The 14,442-nt window shown below is 36.6% G+C and overlaps 1 protein-coding gene across 1 annotated transcript in view; it reads left to right on the top strand.

Annotated features, from left to right (window-relative positions):
- The window catches only part of grapa (GRB2 related adaptor protein a), a 104,874-nt gene extending 90,479 nt beyond the window's left edge, over window positions 1-14,395 (top strand). Inside the window, exon 5 of the mRNA XM_030142150.1 lies at window positions 13,112-14,395. Within this exon, the coding sequence (XP_029998010.1) occupies window positions 13,112-13,297 (186 nt within the window). The 3' untranslated portion in view covers window positions 13,298-14,395. The remainder of the gene's footprint in view (window positions 1-13,111) is intronic.
- Window positions 14,396-14,442: the final 47 nt, after the last annotated feature.

Below are 14,442 nucleotides of genomic sequence, written 5' to 3'. Positions count from 1 at the left end.
TTGGCAAATAAAGTCAGTGCAAATATACATGTAATAGATGCAACCAGTACAACAGCACAGAAGGATCTGCTAAATTAACATTTTTTTCATGGTTATGAGTTATTTCCCATCCTGCCTTGGTGAGATAAGAAGTGATCTAGGGCCATGTAATGAGCTGATGTGGAATTAGTTGGAGTAGCACACCACTGGGAGGACTATACAAAAGGCACTGTATCATGATTAAACCAAAGCTGGACAGACACACCACACTTACACTGAAACTGAACCATACGGTCAGAAATAAAACAAACTATAATAATGTACAATTTCAAATGGAAAATATTCATGAACCAGGTCGCTTAGATTGGCTCATTTTGCCTAAGAAAATATTAGAGCTGAAACAATTAATCAACTCAAATCGATAAAAATTTATATATTTGATTAAATTTTTCCTGAATCATTGTTGTCTCATATATTTTTATATATATTTATATTTATATATTCAAATCCAGACTCAAAACTCACCTTTTCAGAATAGCCTACCCCCCATTAGCTCTACTCTCCATTTTACATCTTCATTTCTATATATAGTAATTTTTTTTTTTTTTTATCTGTTTATTTCTTTGTATTTTATGGATTGTTTGTTTTATCTTGTTGTACAGTGTCCTTGGGTGTCTTGAAAGGCGCTTATAAATAAAATTTATTATTATTATTATTATTATTAGTAGTAGTAGTAGTAGTAGTAGTAGTAGTAGTAGTAGTAGTAGTAGTAGTAGTAGTATATTTTTATTTTGAAGATTTATCATAGTACAGGTTTGAAATCCCCAGATTGGTACATTATGCTTCATTTTTAATATCACACAACACAACAACAGGACATTCCAGAAATAAACAGCATTGATAGAGTGAGAAAAGAGGAAGGAAAGAAGAAGAAGAAAAAAAAAAAAAAACCCATACAATTTAACCCCCCCAACCCTCCTCCCCATCCCCAGAGCCATAATTTTTTCCTGAATCAAAGCTTCATTTCCTAACCTGTTGACTTTCGGACAAACCTGGGCATCGTACGGCTAATTTGGCCCAATAGCCAAAGCTGGATGGTCACACCCCACTTAGGCTGAATCCCAATTCACCCTTTTGCCCTCCCCCTTACCCTACCTCTCCGTTTTGGCGTACACATGAAGGCGTAGGTTGTTCCAATTCATGATTAGACGGAGGGAAGGGCTAAGGCAGAGGACTGTATAGCCTTTCAAAACGGAGATTTTCAGGACCACACTACGAACAAAGGGGTAGGAGACATTTAGCATAATTCTGTTCGACTCATTGGCCAAGATGGAGGTAAACACAGCCAAAAAGTGCAGCAGTGTGATGAAAGAAACACACAAATGTACGTATTTTCTTCGTAAAAAACGTAATCATTTGATCGACCATTTAATGCTGTTTCAATGTGTTATAGATCACATTTCTGCGGTTTATAGTTGATAGACGCAAAAAGATGACCAAAGCCCATGGAACAGAGATGTTGCATCTGTTAATAGCTGCATCAATGACTGCTGATAATTTAACACACAGGTGTCAAACATGCGGCCCGGGGGCCAAAACTGGCCCGCTAAAGGTTTCAATCCAGCCCGTGGGATGACTTTGCAAAGTGCAGAAGATATTAACGGTCAAGGGCGTCGAACTTGGAAATAATCGCATAATAACCTAGAAATAATGACTCCAAATGTTCTTCTTGGTTTAATGTGGAAAAAATAATTTGACATTATGCCTGATTTATTGCAAAGAAGATTAAACTCTGATATCCTTTAATAATAAAACATCAATACCCTGAACAAATATCAACAACTGAAATGTCTAAAGAAAAATAAGTGTTAATTTTACAATATTGTGCCTGTTTTGTGTCTTGGTAGATCTCAATACATTAAATAATTGGTGTAAAATACAGTTTGTCATCTTGTCATGGTCATCAGATACGACCCATTTGGACATTCAGAGGCACTGTAGTTACCATGGAAACACTTTCATCTTCTACAACACAGGTGTCAAACATGCGGCCGGGGGCCAAATCCGGCCCACCAAAGGTCCAATCCGGGCCCCTGGGATGAATTTGTGAAATGTAAAATGACATTGAAGATATCAACAATCAAGGATGTTAAAATCATTTTAGGTCATTTCAATCTAAAAATGATCAGACCAGTAAAATTACTATCATAATAAACCTACAAATTATGAAAACTGCAATTTTTTCTCTTTGTTTTAGTGTAAACAAAAAAAGTTACATTACACAAGAATATTTACATTTACAGACTAGCCTTTTACAAAAAATGTGAATATCTGAAATCTCTAAAGAGAAGTATGTGGAATTTTAATAATATTCTCCCCTGTTCTTAACTGTTTTGTGTATTTGTAGATCCACTGTGATCTCTAAGTTGTGATTCACATGTATAAATAATAAACTAAGGCGTAATATTGTTAACATTGCACTTATTTTACTAAAGAATTCACAGGTTGTTCATGTTTGTTCGTGTTATGTTTGAGTACAATTCGTAGATGTAAACATTCTTATTACGGAATTTTACTTTTTTCACTCAAAAGGTATTATCCTATTATTTATATTATTTCACTGGTCCGGGCAACTTGATATCATATTAGGCTGTATGTGGCCCCTGAACTAAAATGAGTTTGACACCCCTGTTCTACAACATTGATTCACCAGTAAAACCCATGGAGTTGGATCAATGACAGTGGATGGAAACACTGGGTTTATGTTCAGTTAATGATAAATTTGACTGAAAAAGACACTTTTTGCCGTTTCTGATATAATATCCCTCAACTTAAATTTGAGCTGTTATGGACATCCACATGATCAGAAAATTAGATAAAAATACATGATGTTCACTAAATCAAAAAGCGAATAATAGGGGATAATGTCATAATAAATGGTGATAAATTACTTAAAAAAAAGTGGAATTTCAAGAAAAAAATAGATCGGAACTGCCACAAAAGTAACACTGGGTCTTTATGGGTTAATCATGATGCAGTGCCTTTTGTCTAGTCCCTCCCATTGTGCTCTACTTCCTAACTAATACCACATCAGCTCATTACATGGCCCTAGATCACGTCTTATCTCACCATGGCAGGATGGGAAATAACTCTTGTCTTTTTTCTCTTTTTTAAAATTTCCGCCCTCGACATCTCCCTTCAAACCAAACTCCGGCTTGTGCACAGTTCTGACCTCTTTTTGCCACCTTGTCATTAGAGTAAAAACAAAGTGTCAGACTCTATTTTTTATTGCCTAAATGCCCTGAGTGTGTGCACAAGGACAAATCTATCTTGCCACAGTACAAGCTGTAGTCCATGATGTTCCGGAGTAATTTGTTCCACTGTCAGCACTTGCTCTGGGTCGGGAGTGGACTCTGGAGACGATGCTGATTACAGAGCAGCCGAGCGCCAGCCGATTTGGACGGACCATATTTCTCCTTCCAAACCTCTTCACAAGCTGGTGTGTGGAAAAATGAATGGGTTCTCCCTGCGCTGTCACACACACACACACACACACACACACAAACACACTAAATACACATAACACACAGGATTTCACTTGCAACGTCTCGCACACCCGAGTAAATACACTTGCACACACATGCTCGCACACACCCAATGTACACACCGTTGATGTGCGCACACAAGTTACGTGAAGTCTAGACGAGCTCAGCGAAACAATAAACAATAAGTCTGTGAGGATTTGATAGATTTGTCGGATTGATAGATCGCGTCTTGATCCTAATCCTGCCGTCTGCTTAGCGGGTGCATGCCTCTGCTTGGCTACGTTTTTTTTATCGGTTTAAGAAAGAAGCCCACAGCAATAAAACCCAGAATTTCAAACACACATGCCTACACAGAAACCGAAAACTATTTTGGTATTCCTTCCAGTCTCTCCACTCTTTCCCAGTTCATATCACATCCACTCTCCTCTGTGGGAGTGCAGCTGACAGCAAAGAGGCTAGTTAAGTTCAAGACATTCTCCTTAAAATAGCTGCTTTTATTCTGTTACTCGTAAACTGTTAACAGAGATCACAGGAGGCCGGATATCAGGAGAGATGACAACGCAACAAAGACAAAAACACAGTGAGACCCTAAAAGAGCAACATCTGATTATCTGATTAAAAGAGCTTCACCTTATCACAGACTGCCATCAAACCTCAGTTTCAAGTGTGTACACGTATAGCCATGCAGTGTGTTCATCACACATTGCTGTTTCTGACAACCTGCCTTTTTCAGAGTCCGACTCCTTTCCTCTTTTCTTCTCTTGTGACCTCCACCAAGTGCTTTTTTAGTCATATTTATGATGTTTAAAGCTCTGATAAAAACCCAAATCATGACAATACAGCTAATGAGGAACAGTATGCTGCCTGATATTCACATTAGATTGCATTACATTTATATCAATACCCTTTATCTGGCTGTTTTTATTAGTATTATTGGTTATTTAGTTATGTATTTTCGTTCATTATGATTTATTATGCGAATATTATCACTATTATTACCACTGTTGTAAATGAAATTGAATTTTTCCTTCTTTTTTATTATCATTTCTTGTTACCAACTCCTTTGTCTTCTCTCTCTCTCTTGCTCTCTCTCTCTCTCTCTCTCTCTCTCTCACACAACACACACCGATGTATAATGATGAATGTGTAATTAGTATCTGTTTTTTGTTTTGTCTTATTTGTTGTCATGTCTTTCACATGTTCTGTATGTACTGCTCACTTAATAAAAAAAATATATATATTATATCATATTACTATTATATTATATTACATTAGATTAGATTAGATTAGATAAAATTTGATCAATCCTTTGGAACCTCAGGAAATTGAGGTTCCAACAACAGCACAAACACTGAATGTACACTAAAGAAACACCACAAGAAAATAGTAATACAAAATGTCATATCATGACTCGCGTAAATATACATACCACTTTTAACTGGCGGTTATCTGTACGCATAATAAAATTTCCGCATATATATTCACGCTGTTATTAGCCCCCTGTCCAATGTGAATCAATGCGTCAAATACCATGGACTGTGGGTTAGGGTTTGGGTTATGTAAACTGCAGATCTTGGCGTAAATTGACACGTGATCCAATGGCGTTGCATACCACGCGAAAGGTTGAAATGCGTAGGTATTAGCACGCCAAATGCCATAAGAACTGGCATGACATACAATGCCACTTACGGAGATCAGTCTGCAATACAATAACTATACAAGACAGTAGTGAAAATTCTGATTGACATTAGAAAGTACTGGTAGAAACAACAAGGTGCAAAGTAGTAATAATAAACGCAGTGGTAATAATAATAATAATAAATGATAATAAATAGCTTATTATGGTATAATATTCTAATATGACATTGAAATATGCCCTATATACAGGGTGGGGAAGCAAAATTTACAATGAACATTTAGTTGTTTTTTCTCAGCAGGCACTACGTCAATTGTTTTGAAACCAAACATATATTGATATCATAATCATACATAACACTATTATCCATACCTTTTCAGAAACTTTTGCCCATATGAGTAATCAGGAAAGCAAACGTCAAGAGTGTGTGATTTGCTGAATGCACTCGTCACACCAAGGAGATTTCAAAAATAGTTGGAGTGTCCATAAGACTGTTTATAATGGAAAGAAGAGAATGACTATGAGCAAAACTGTTACGAGAAAGTCTGGAAGATACTATTAAAGAAGAATGGGAGAAGTTGTCACCCGAATATTTGAGGAACACTTGCTCAAGTTTCAGGAAGCGTGTGAAGGCAGTTATTGAGAAAGAAGGAGGACACATAGAATAAAACATTTTCTATTATGTACATTTTCTTGTGGCAAATAAATTCTCATGACTTTCAATGAACTAATTGGTCATACACTGTCTTTCAATCCCTGCCTCAAAATATTGTAAATTTTGCTTCCCCACCCTGTATATTTTTGTATGTGTGTGTGTGTGTGTGTGTGTGGTGTGTGGTGTGTGTGTGTGTGTGTATGTATATACATGGAAAAATTTAGAGACCACTGCAATTTCCTCTGAAATCAGCATGTGTGCATGTATGACAGCTATTCCCATTCCTGTCTGTTGAATTCCAACACAAACACACCTTATTCTACTGAACACACACCTGATCCATGTCTTACTTAAGAAGGAGAAGTATAAACACCACTACTGTGGCCATCACTATCTTCTCTCAATAGGACAAAAACAGTGCTGTTAGTACCGCAAAAGTAATTGAATCCAAAAATACCTACTGAAAACTACTGGACTTCTGCTCTGACAATTTTCCCAACTCTGAGGACTGGTTTTTCTATCAGGACAATGCTCCTGGACTCAGCTAGGGCAATAAAGGTGTAGATGACGGACCACCAGATGAAGAACCTGTCATGGCCAGAACAATCTGCAGACCTGACCACAACCTTTGCATATTTGAGGTCTGAAAACACCTGCATCTCTTTGTTATTTTGACCATTGTCGTGTTCTGCCAATACATGCTGTAAATAACAATATTTTTATTTGGAATTTGGGAGAATGTTGTCGGTAGTTTAGAGAATAAAACAAAAAGTTAATTTACTCAAACACATAACTATAATGGTCAAATCAGTGAAAATTTTGCAAATGGTGTCCTAGTTTTGTCTTGAGTTGCATATATAGTTTAATGATAAGAAACTAAAAAAAACAACAACACAAAATCAGGCTTTAAGAACATGCCTTTGTTACATCTTGAGATATTAAATGTAAACTTAACAGATGGAGTTACCGGACTATCATATCAGTAAATCAGGAGGGCTTACATGTTTGCATGTAGCTTCAAAAGTGTGAAATGAAACGAAGTGGACGTGGCTTTCAGTCTGTCACTACTTTAAATTGTCTAACAATGTTACACATTCACATTCTACTTGGAAACACAGAGCTATGGTTCTTTTTATAATAGAGTACACCAACCTCTTAGATATTGCATCAACTATCCCTATTTTTTTTTTTTTTTTAACTAAGTCAGATCAAAGCAGACAGTCAGAGCCTTTTATTAGCTCTATCATCTTGCAACAGTTTCTTTCTTGCAGGGTAGTGTACTCAGACTCTGTAAGTGATGGGGCAAAGGGGTTATAGTTTCCTCTTATCTTTCTTTGAAATATTGGCAATAAAAAACCAAAAAAACAATGACACGGCGAGACCATAATCAATCTGTAAGGAAACTGTTACTCGCATCTGCTGCACCATAAAAAAACAGGAGCCAAGAGCTACTTAAACTAAACCCAAAAAAGAGATGTTTGCAAAACTACTGGTGGAAATCATGATACTTTGACACTTGCAAGTCAATTATCTACGATACTCCATGATATCTGCGTAAATGAAGAAGGCAAAAACAGAAATGATCTATTAAAGGAGTGATATTTTGCTTTTTTAAATGGAATTATGCATTTTAAAACATTTCCCTTTGGTTTACAGAAACTGGAAATGCTATGCTTGGGTCTGAATTCTTCATTAATTCAACTCCACAGGTCCATCTTCAACCCTATTTCTGAGTAATGATACCAGAAAGGTTGTTTTGAGCGCTGGCCCTTTAACCCTTTCATGCACAAAGCACAGTGGACAAAGCTGTTCTCTTGTATATTCATGGATGTTATTCTTTTAGTTCCATATCAACTGACACAGTGGACACATGCATCATCCCATACACTGTAATTCATACCATTACTGCAACTTTGCTGTTGTTGATAAACCTGATCTGCACTAACATGTTTGAGTGTAAATCAATTGCTTGTTATTGTCATTAGACTGTAATTAACAGTTCCGATCTTTTTTTTTTTTTTTTTTTTTTACATATTATCTCTATGAAGTGAGTAATAACTAGTATTAAAGTATGTTAAAATGTGAGAAAACATCAGATTAGCAGCATTAAAAATGTTTTTATTTCCCAGTTGTCACCCAGTATATCAGTAAATACATGTTTCTTTGCTTCAAAAATTAAACGCATGGTGTCCATCTAATCCATGTATCATTCGTTCATTCATTTTTCAATTTAAAACCAAAAATGAAAAAACAAAAAAACGACTCTTTTTTTTTTGTTTTTCACTTTCAAAACAAGAATGAAAAACGGATAACGGTTCGTTTTTCCATTTCCCGATTTTGTGCTCAAATGAAACATGGAAAAACGGATAACGACCGTTTCATCCGATTTTGCTATTTTTAATATAGTTTCAGTTGTCTGACCCGGAAGTAGTCGTCACTAGTGAAAAGTAAAACACACGGAATCATGGCCGGACTGGAGAAATATTTTGCTATAATTGAGCAGCTGTTTGATACGGAAGCATATATCATTCACACAAAAAAATTAATTTGGCTCTTTTTTCTGAATGAATGAGATACTGTTTCTGAAAAAAAATTAAATTCGGCTGTTGTTTCTGAATTAACAAGAAAATTATCTTGTTAATTGAGAAAAACAGAGCCGAATTTATTTTTTTGTGTGAATGCAATACGCTTCCGTACGTATCAAACAGCTGCTTAATTATAGCCAAATATTCCTCCATGATTCCATTAGTTTATTTTTTCCCTAGTAACGACTACTTCCGGGTCAGACACCCTAGCTATATTGAAAACAGCAAAACCGAATGAAACAGTCGTTATCAGTTTTTTTCCATTTTTCATTTGAGCACAAAATCGGGAAATGGAAAAATGAACCGTTATCCGTTTTTCATTCTGGTTTTGAAAATGAATTTGATTTTCGGTTTTAAATTGAAAAACTAATGAATGAATGATACACGGATTCCATCTGAGTAGACATTTTTGTAACTCCATTAAAAAAAGTTTCATAAGAAAATTTTCTATCGGATTGTTTTTTTCATGCCTAAAGAGGAATGAAAACACTTGGAAAAAAATCTTGATTAAAATTTTCATAATTCATGCGTGAAAGGGTTAAATGCAAACGTCTCACTCCCTCCAGGTTGTTGACTGTGTTTCTCTGTCCCGTTCAGTCACTTGTGTTTGTCAATACAACCAACAACTGAACATTTTAGGTTCGACGTTTGGACATATTTCAGTATGGACTACAACCGCTGCTGCTGACAAACAATTATGTCGTACTCAGAGAAATGTTTGTCGGAAGTCTTGACCTTATATGTGCAAATGCTGTGATGTAACTAGTTATAAAATGTAACAAATTAAGCAGGAATTAAAACAGGTTGTAGAAATCCACTCGATTTTTGCTGGAATGAATATAAAGATAGCTTGGCAACACTTGGAGGGTTCAAATTCAAACTTTTTGAACCATTAGGATCCAAATACACAAAAAATAAATGTACCAAAGACTAATAAAAGTGGGTTTAACTAAATATGACCCCTTTAAGACATTTCAGGTTGTTCATACAGGGTGGGGAAGCAAAATTTACAATATTTTGAGGCAGGGATTGAAAGACAGTGTATGACCAATTAGTTTATTGAAAGTCATGAGAATTTATTTGCCACAAGAAAATGTACATAATAGAAAATGTTTTTATTCTATGTGTCCTCCTTCTTTCTCAATAACTGCCTTCACACGCTTCCTGAAACTTGCGCAAGTGTTCCTCAAATATTAGGGTGACAACTTCTCCCATTCTTCTTTAATAGTATCTTCCAGACTTTCTCGTAATAGTTTTGCTCATAGTCATTCTCTTCTTTCCATTATAAACAGTCTTTATGGACACTCCAACTATTTTTGAAATCTCCTTTGGTGTGACGAGTGCATTCAGCAAATCACACACTCTTTGACGTTTGCTTTCCTGATTACTCATATGGGCAAAAGTTTCTGAAAAGGTATGGATAATAGTGTTAGGTATGATTATGACATCAATATATGTTTGGTTTCAAAACAATTGACGTAGTGCCTGCTGAGAAAACACAACTAAATGTTCATTGTAAATTTTGCTTCCCCACCCTGTATTTGTTCAGATTATTCCCATTTTTTGTGAAAGGATAGTTTCTAAATGTAAACATTTTCATGTAATTTTACTTTTTTATATTAAATCAAAGAGAAAAATTTGGAATTGTCATTATTTTTAGGTTATATGATAGTATTTTACCAAAGACGAATAAAAGCGGGTTTAGCAAAATATGACCCCTTTAAACAAAGCGCAGAGTCTCAGCCTAGTGTGTCTTTAAAACACACTGACTGCAAATATGTCATCAGTTTCAATAAAAAGATTAATCAGCTTCTGTGTGTTAAATTGAAGCAAAAGAGGAAGTGATGGGATATATTCCTTCACTGATACCATGTCTTCTTGAGACCCAAATTTGCAAAATTACAAGTTTTAATTGTTTTCATCCCATTTCATCATGTATATCATTTTTATCCTTCATGTTGATATCATCTCGTTGCAACTTTTTAGCTATTTTTGTCCTTTTTACATCTTTGCCTTCATGTTATTTTTGTGTTGTGACATCTCGTTTCTGCATCTGATGTCTGTCTTCTTTCTCTTTTTTGTCGAGGTCAGCATGAATTAAAGCTTTTCTTCTATCTTATCAAGAAAATAGAGAAGCTTATATTTTTTGAAGGGACTTTATTGAAGTCAGGATATTTTGGTGCCAGCATCCAGTGGCATTTCTGTCTTCAGCTGTGTCATCTAACGTGTCATCTAGTCTTCTCTGTATGTGACACCTATCATATACACCAGAATTACATGTCTCCCTCTTCATGCCACTGGTTTGTGTTACATTTTCTGCACTATTACATCCTGTCAGCCTGTACTTGAGCCATAACAACTTGATAATGAGGACTTCAGCTTTAGGGCTGTTGGCTCTCAGGGACATGTTTCTGGTGAAATGATGAAAATGCAACTATCAGGGTACTACAATTTTTTTTTTTTTTTTTGCCTTTAATGGGAATGGAAGGAGCCAAGGTCTTTGTGATAAGGCCTTGAGCCATGTGGGATGTGGTCTGGTGCAGGTGAGCCCCCCAAATACTATAATAGTAATCTGGCTCCCTGTAAGTGTTCTGCTGGAGTAAAAGTGAATATTTCTGTTATTACGCAGCGGCAGGATGTCATTGTCCTTCCTTTCTCTACCTGTGTGTTATTGTGTTGAAATTCCCTCTGGCTACGTGAAAGAACAACCTCTGAGCTGCATCTGCGCCCTGAACACAGCAAGTTTTGACAAAGATGAGCCTTTTTATTTTGTAGGGAGTTAGTCACTTTACCACAACACATTTCCTCATTTGTATGTTCCTACCAACGAAACTTTTCTCCCAATATTACTTTGCAAATTCAGTGTTGCCACGGGGTTTCATGCCTATCTAAAGCAGTGGTGCAGTGTTAACGAAGTGTGGAGACAGGTCTGTCGGTGGCCCTGAAGGGCAAACCACAATAACAAATTGAAAAACAGCACACACAAGAACAAAACGCACACAAGAAAATGAAAAACACGCACACAAGAAAAGGTCCAACCGGAAAGGTAAGTACCTGCCATGACCAGGATCTGGATGACTGATTGGACAGAAGCACTGTCCCTCTTCCTGTCTGAAAGACCATCCAATCAGCATCCAGATCCTGGCCGCGGCAGGTACCTACCTTTTCCAGTAGGACCTTTTTCCTGTTTGTGTGATTTTCTTTTTGTTGTTTTTTTTTTTTTTTTTTCTTGTTTGCATGATTATTTCTTGTGTTTTTATTTCTTGTTTGCATGATTTTCTTTTTCTTGTGTTTTTATTTCTTGTTTGCATGATTTTCTTTTTCTTTTGTGTTTTTTTTTCTTGTTTGCATGATTTTCTTTTTCTTATGTTTTTTTCATTTTTGTGTGATTTTCTTTTTCTTGTTTTTTGTTTGTGTGACTTTTTTCTTGTGTTTTTCATCACTTGTTTGCATGATTTTCTTTTTCTTTTGTGTTTTTTCTTGTTTGCATGATTTTCTTTTTCTTATATGTTTTTCATTTTTTGTGTAATTTTCTTTTCTTGTTTTTTTGTTTGCATGATTTTTTTTTCTTGTGTTTTTCATCACCTTGTTTGCGTGATTTTCTTCTTCTTGTGTGTGTGTTTTTTTGGTGTGCTTTTCTTTTTCTTGTGTGTGTATGTTTTTCTTGTGTGTGTATTTTTTTTCTTCTGTGCTTTTCTTTTTCTTTTGTGTGTATTTTTTTTCTTCTGTGCTTTTCTTTTTCTTGTGTGCTTTGCGACATGTCATTGTGGTTGCACTTCAGGGCCACAGTAGGTCTGTTGGTCTTTTTTGTTTTTTGTCATAAAACAATTCTACTGGTCAATCTTCACATTGGCCTGATGGTTTTAGAAATATTTAACCAATGAAAAGTGTTGAAAACAGCTTGTGACCACATCTTTTAACTCCATTCATTTACTTAGAATATACATAATTTTTCCAGTTTCCCGTTTAAATAGCCCATTTGGACATACGAGGTTTTCGCCCAACAGCAACGACATATTAAAATTTAGAAAGTTTTCAGAAACAGGGAAAGTAGTGAAAGAAAAAAAAAATAAGACTATGACCTTCTGCTTGACAAATATCTCAAATATGAGGATTTTCCAGCACTTTCTGGTGAATATCTCAGCCTTGGTTTTAGATAGAAAACTTCCCAAGTTAATAAGCTTCAGTATGAGCCAAAGATGACCTTTCTATGTTGAAAAGTACACTTCGCTGTGGCTAGAATGCTTCACTCTAACTCAAAATCAGAGAAAACTGAATTTCCAGTCCCTATCCTTCCAGAGACTCTGACATATATGACTAAGTAGCATCATCTAGAAACTCCTGCTCCATAACCGGACGCTGCTGCATCTCCACCTGAGACCAATCAATACTATTTGTCTTCACTCTAAAAAAAAAAAATGTCCTGTCTATTCATCTTAATTCTTTCTCTGTGCTGCTGTCGTGGTCAGCGTTCTTCTCTACGTTAATATTTCATATGCCTAACCGGACTGACCAAAGCCTGGTTAAATAAATCTTAAATGAAGACGATGAATAAAATACATTAATACTTAAACGAAACGAAGAGCACATTGTTTATTAAACGCACACGAAGTCGGATGGTTCCTGAGTATATAGGTCACGTTTGCAAACACGGTGAAAAAGTTGTGGAGTCCATTTTTTCATCAATGTCTTTCTTCTTTCTTTTCTACAGCGCCCCCACCATGCCCACGCTCTCTTCGACTTCACCCCCCACCACCCCTCCCAACTTCGCTTCTTGCGCGGCGACGTCATCGAACTCATCGACTGCTCTGATTCAGTGCGCTGGAGGGGCCGTTGCCATGGACGTGTGGGCTACTTCCCCCCAGAGTACGTTCAGCCTGTTTACCACTGCCAATGACCTGATCACAGCCCCTTCCTCAGGTTCTGGAGCCCACCCCTTCACACCACTTCCCCAGCTTATTTTTATTTTTTTTTATTTTTTTTTTTTTGTGTGCTCGTCTGCCGATTTTTGGAGGAAACGGCCTAAGGGCTGTCACCGAACTGCTCGTTATGTAACTGACTCCTCCCTCTTCCCGTCTGATGCCGCCTGTCAATCAAAGCCTCATTAATCACACCTCATTCCTCTATAAACATAAAAAAAATAATAATTTTCAGATACGGACCTACACACTGTGGAGAACTTACACAGACACACACATACTCCCAGGCATAATCATTTATAACCGTTTATCAGCACTGGTGCAGACTAAATAAAGACTACACACACACACACACACACACACACACATACACACACACTAACCTGTGTGTGTGTGTTTTAATGTTGCCCATGGGAGGTTGCGGATGAAGGGCAGGGTTTATGCTGCTGCAGATGAGTCAGGATCCACTCTGGTATTTAAACGCCTCTTCCACAAGGAGACCCGTTGAGCTGAGCAGAGACAGAGTCATTGTGTTGTGAATATTTGAGGACACTGACACAGCAGATTCCTCTGACTGACTGCGCTGGTGTGTGTGTGTGTGTGTGTGTGTGCGCGCGTGTGAAGGCGTTTATGTGTAAAATATTGCTATGACCACGCATAAACCCGTGAAGTTAGTGTGTGTGTGTGTGTGTGTGTGTGTGTGTGTGTGTGTGCCCCCTTGTGCTCTGTGGACCAGTAAAGGAGGTTACTGCATCCAGTGACCAGTGAAATGAACACTGCCCAGATGCCACTATGTTTTTAACACACGGCTTAACATGTAATATGCTAATTTAACACGCTCGTTTAATTTTTGTGATCATTTCTTTGTTTCTATGTATTTATTCTTATTCATGTATAACATTATACTACATTACTGTACATTACAAGTCTAAACAGTGTAAAGAGGTTTGGATTTCTGTTGCAACAAATTGTTAGAAAACCGCATTTTGTTCGATTAACAGTCAGAAATTGGGACGGTCTTCCTTAACCTGTAATAACAAATCATTGAAATAAAGTGATACATTTACCTCTTTGAACTTTTGGCCTAAGTTATCTATTAAAGTGTGAATCATGTGAGTGATGG

Source organism: Sphaeramia orbicularis, chromosome 8 (assembly GCF_902148855.1).
Source record: "Sphaeramia orbicularis chromosome 8, fSphaOr1.1, whole genome shotgun sequence".
Classification (NCBI taxonomy): domain Eukaryota; kingdom Metazoa; phylum Chordata; class Actinopteri; order Kurtiformes; family Apogonidae; genus Sphaeramia; species Sphaeramia orbicularis.
This window is presented reverse-complemented; position numbering and strand designations above follow the sequence as displayed.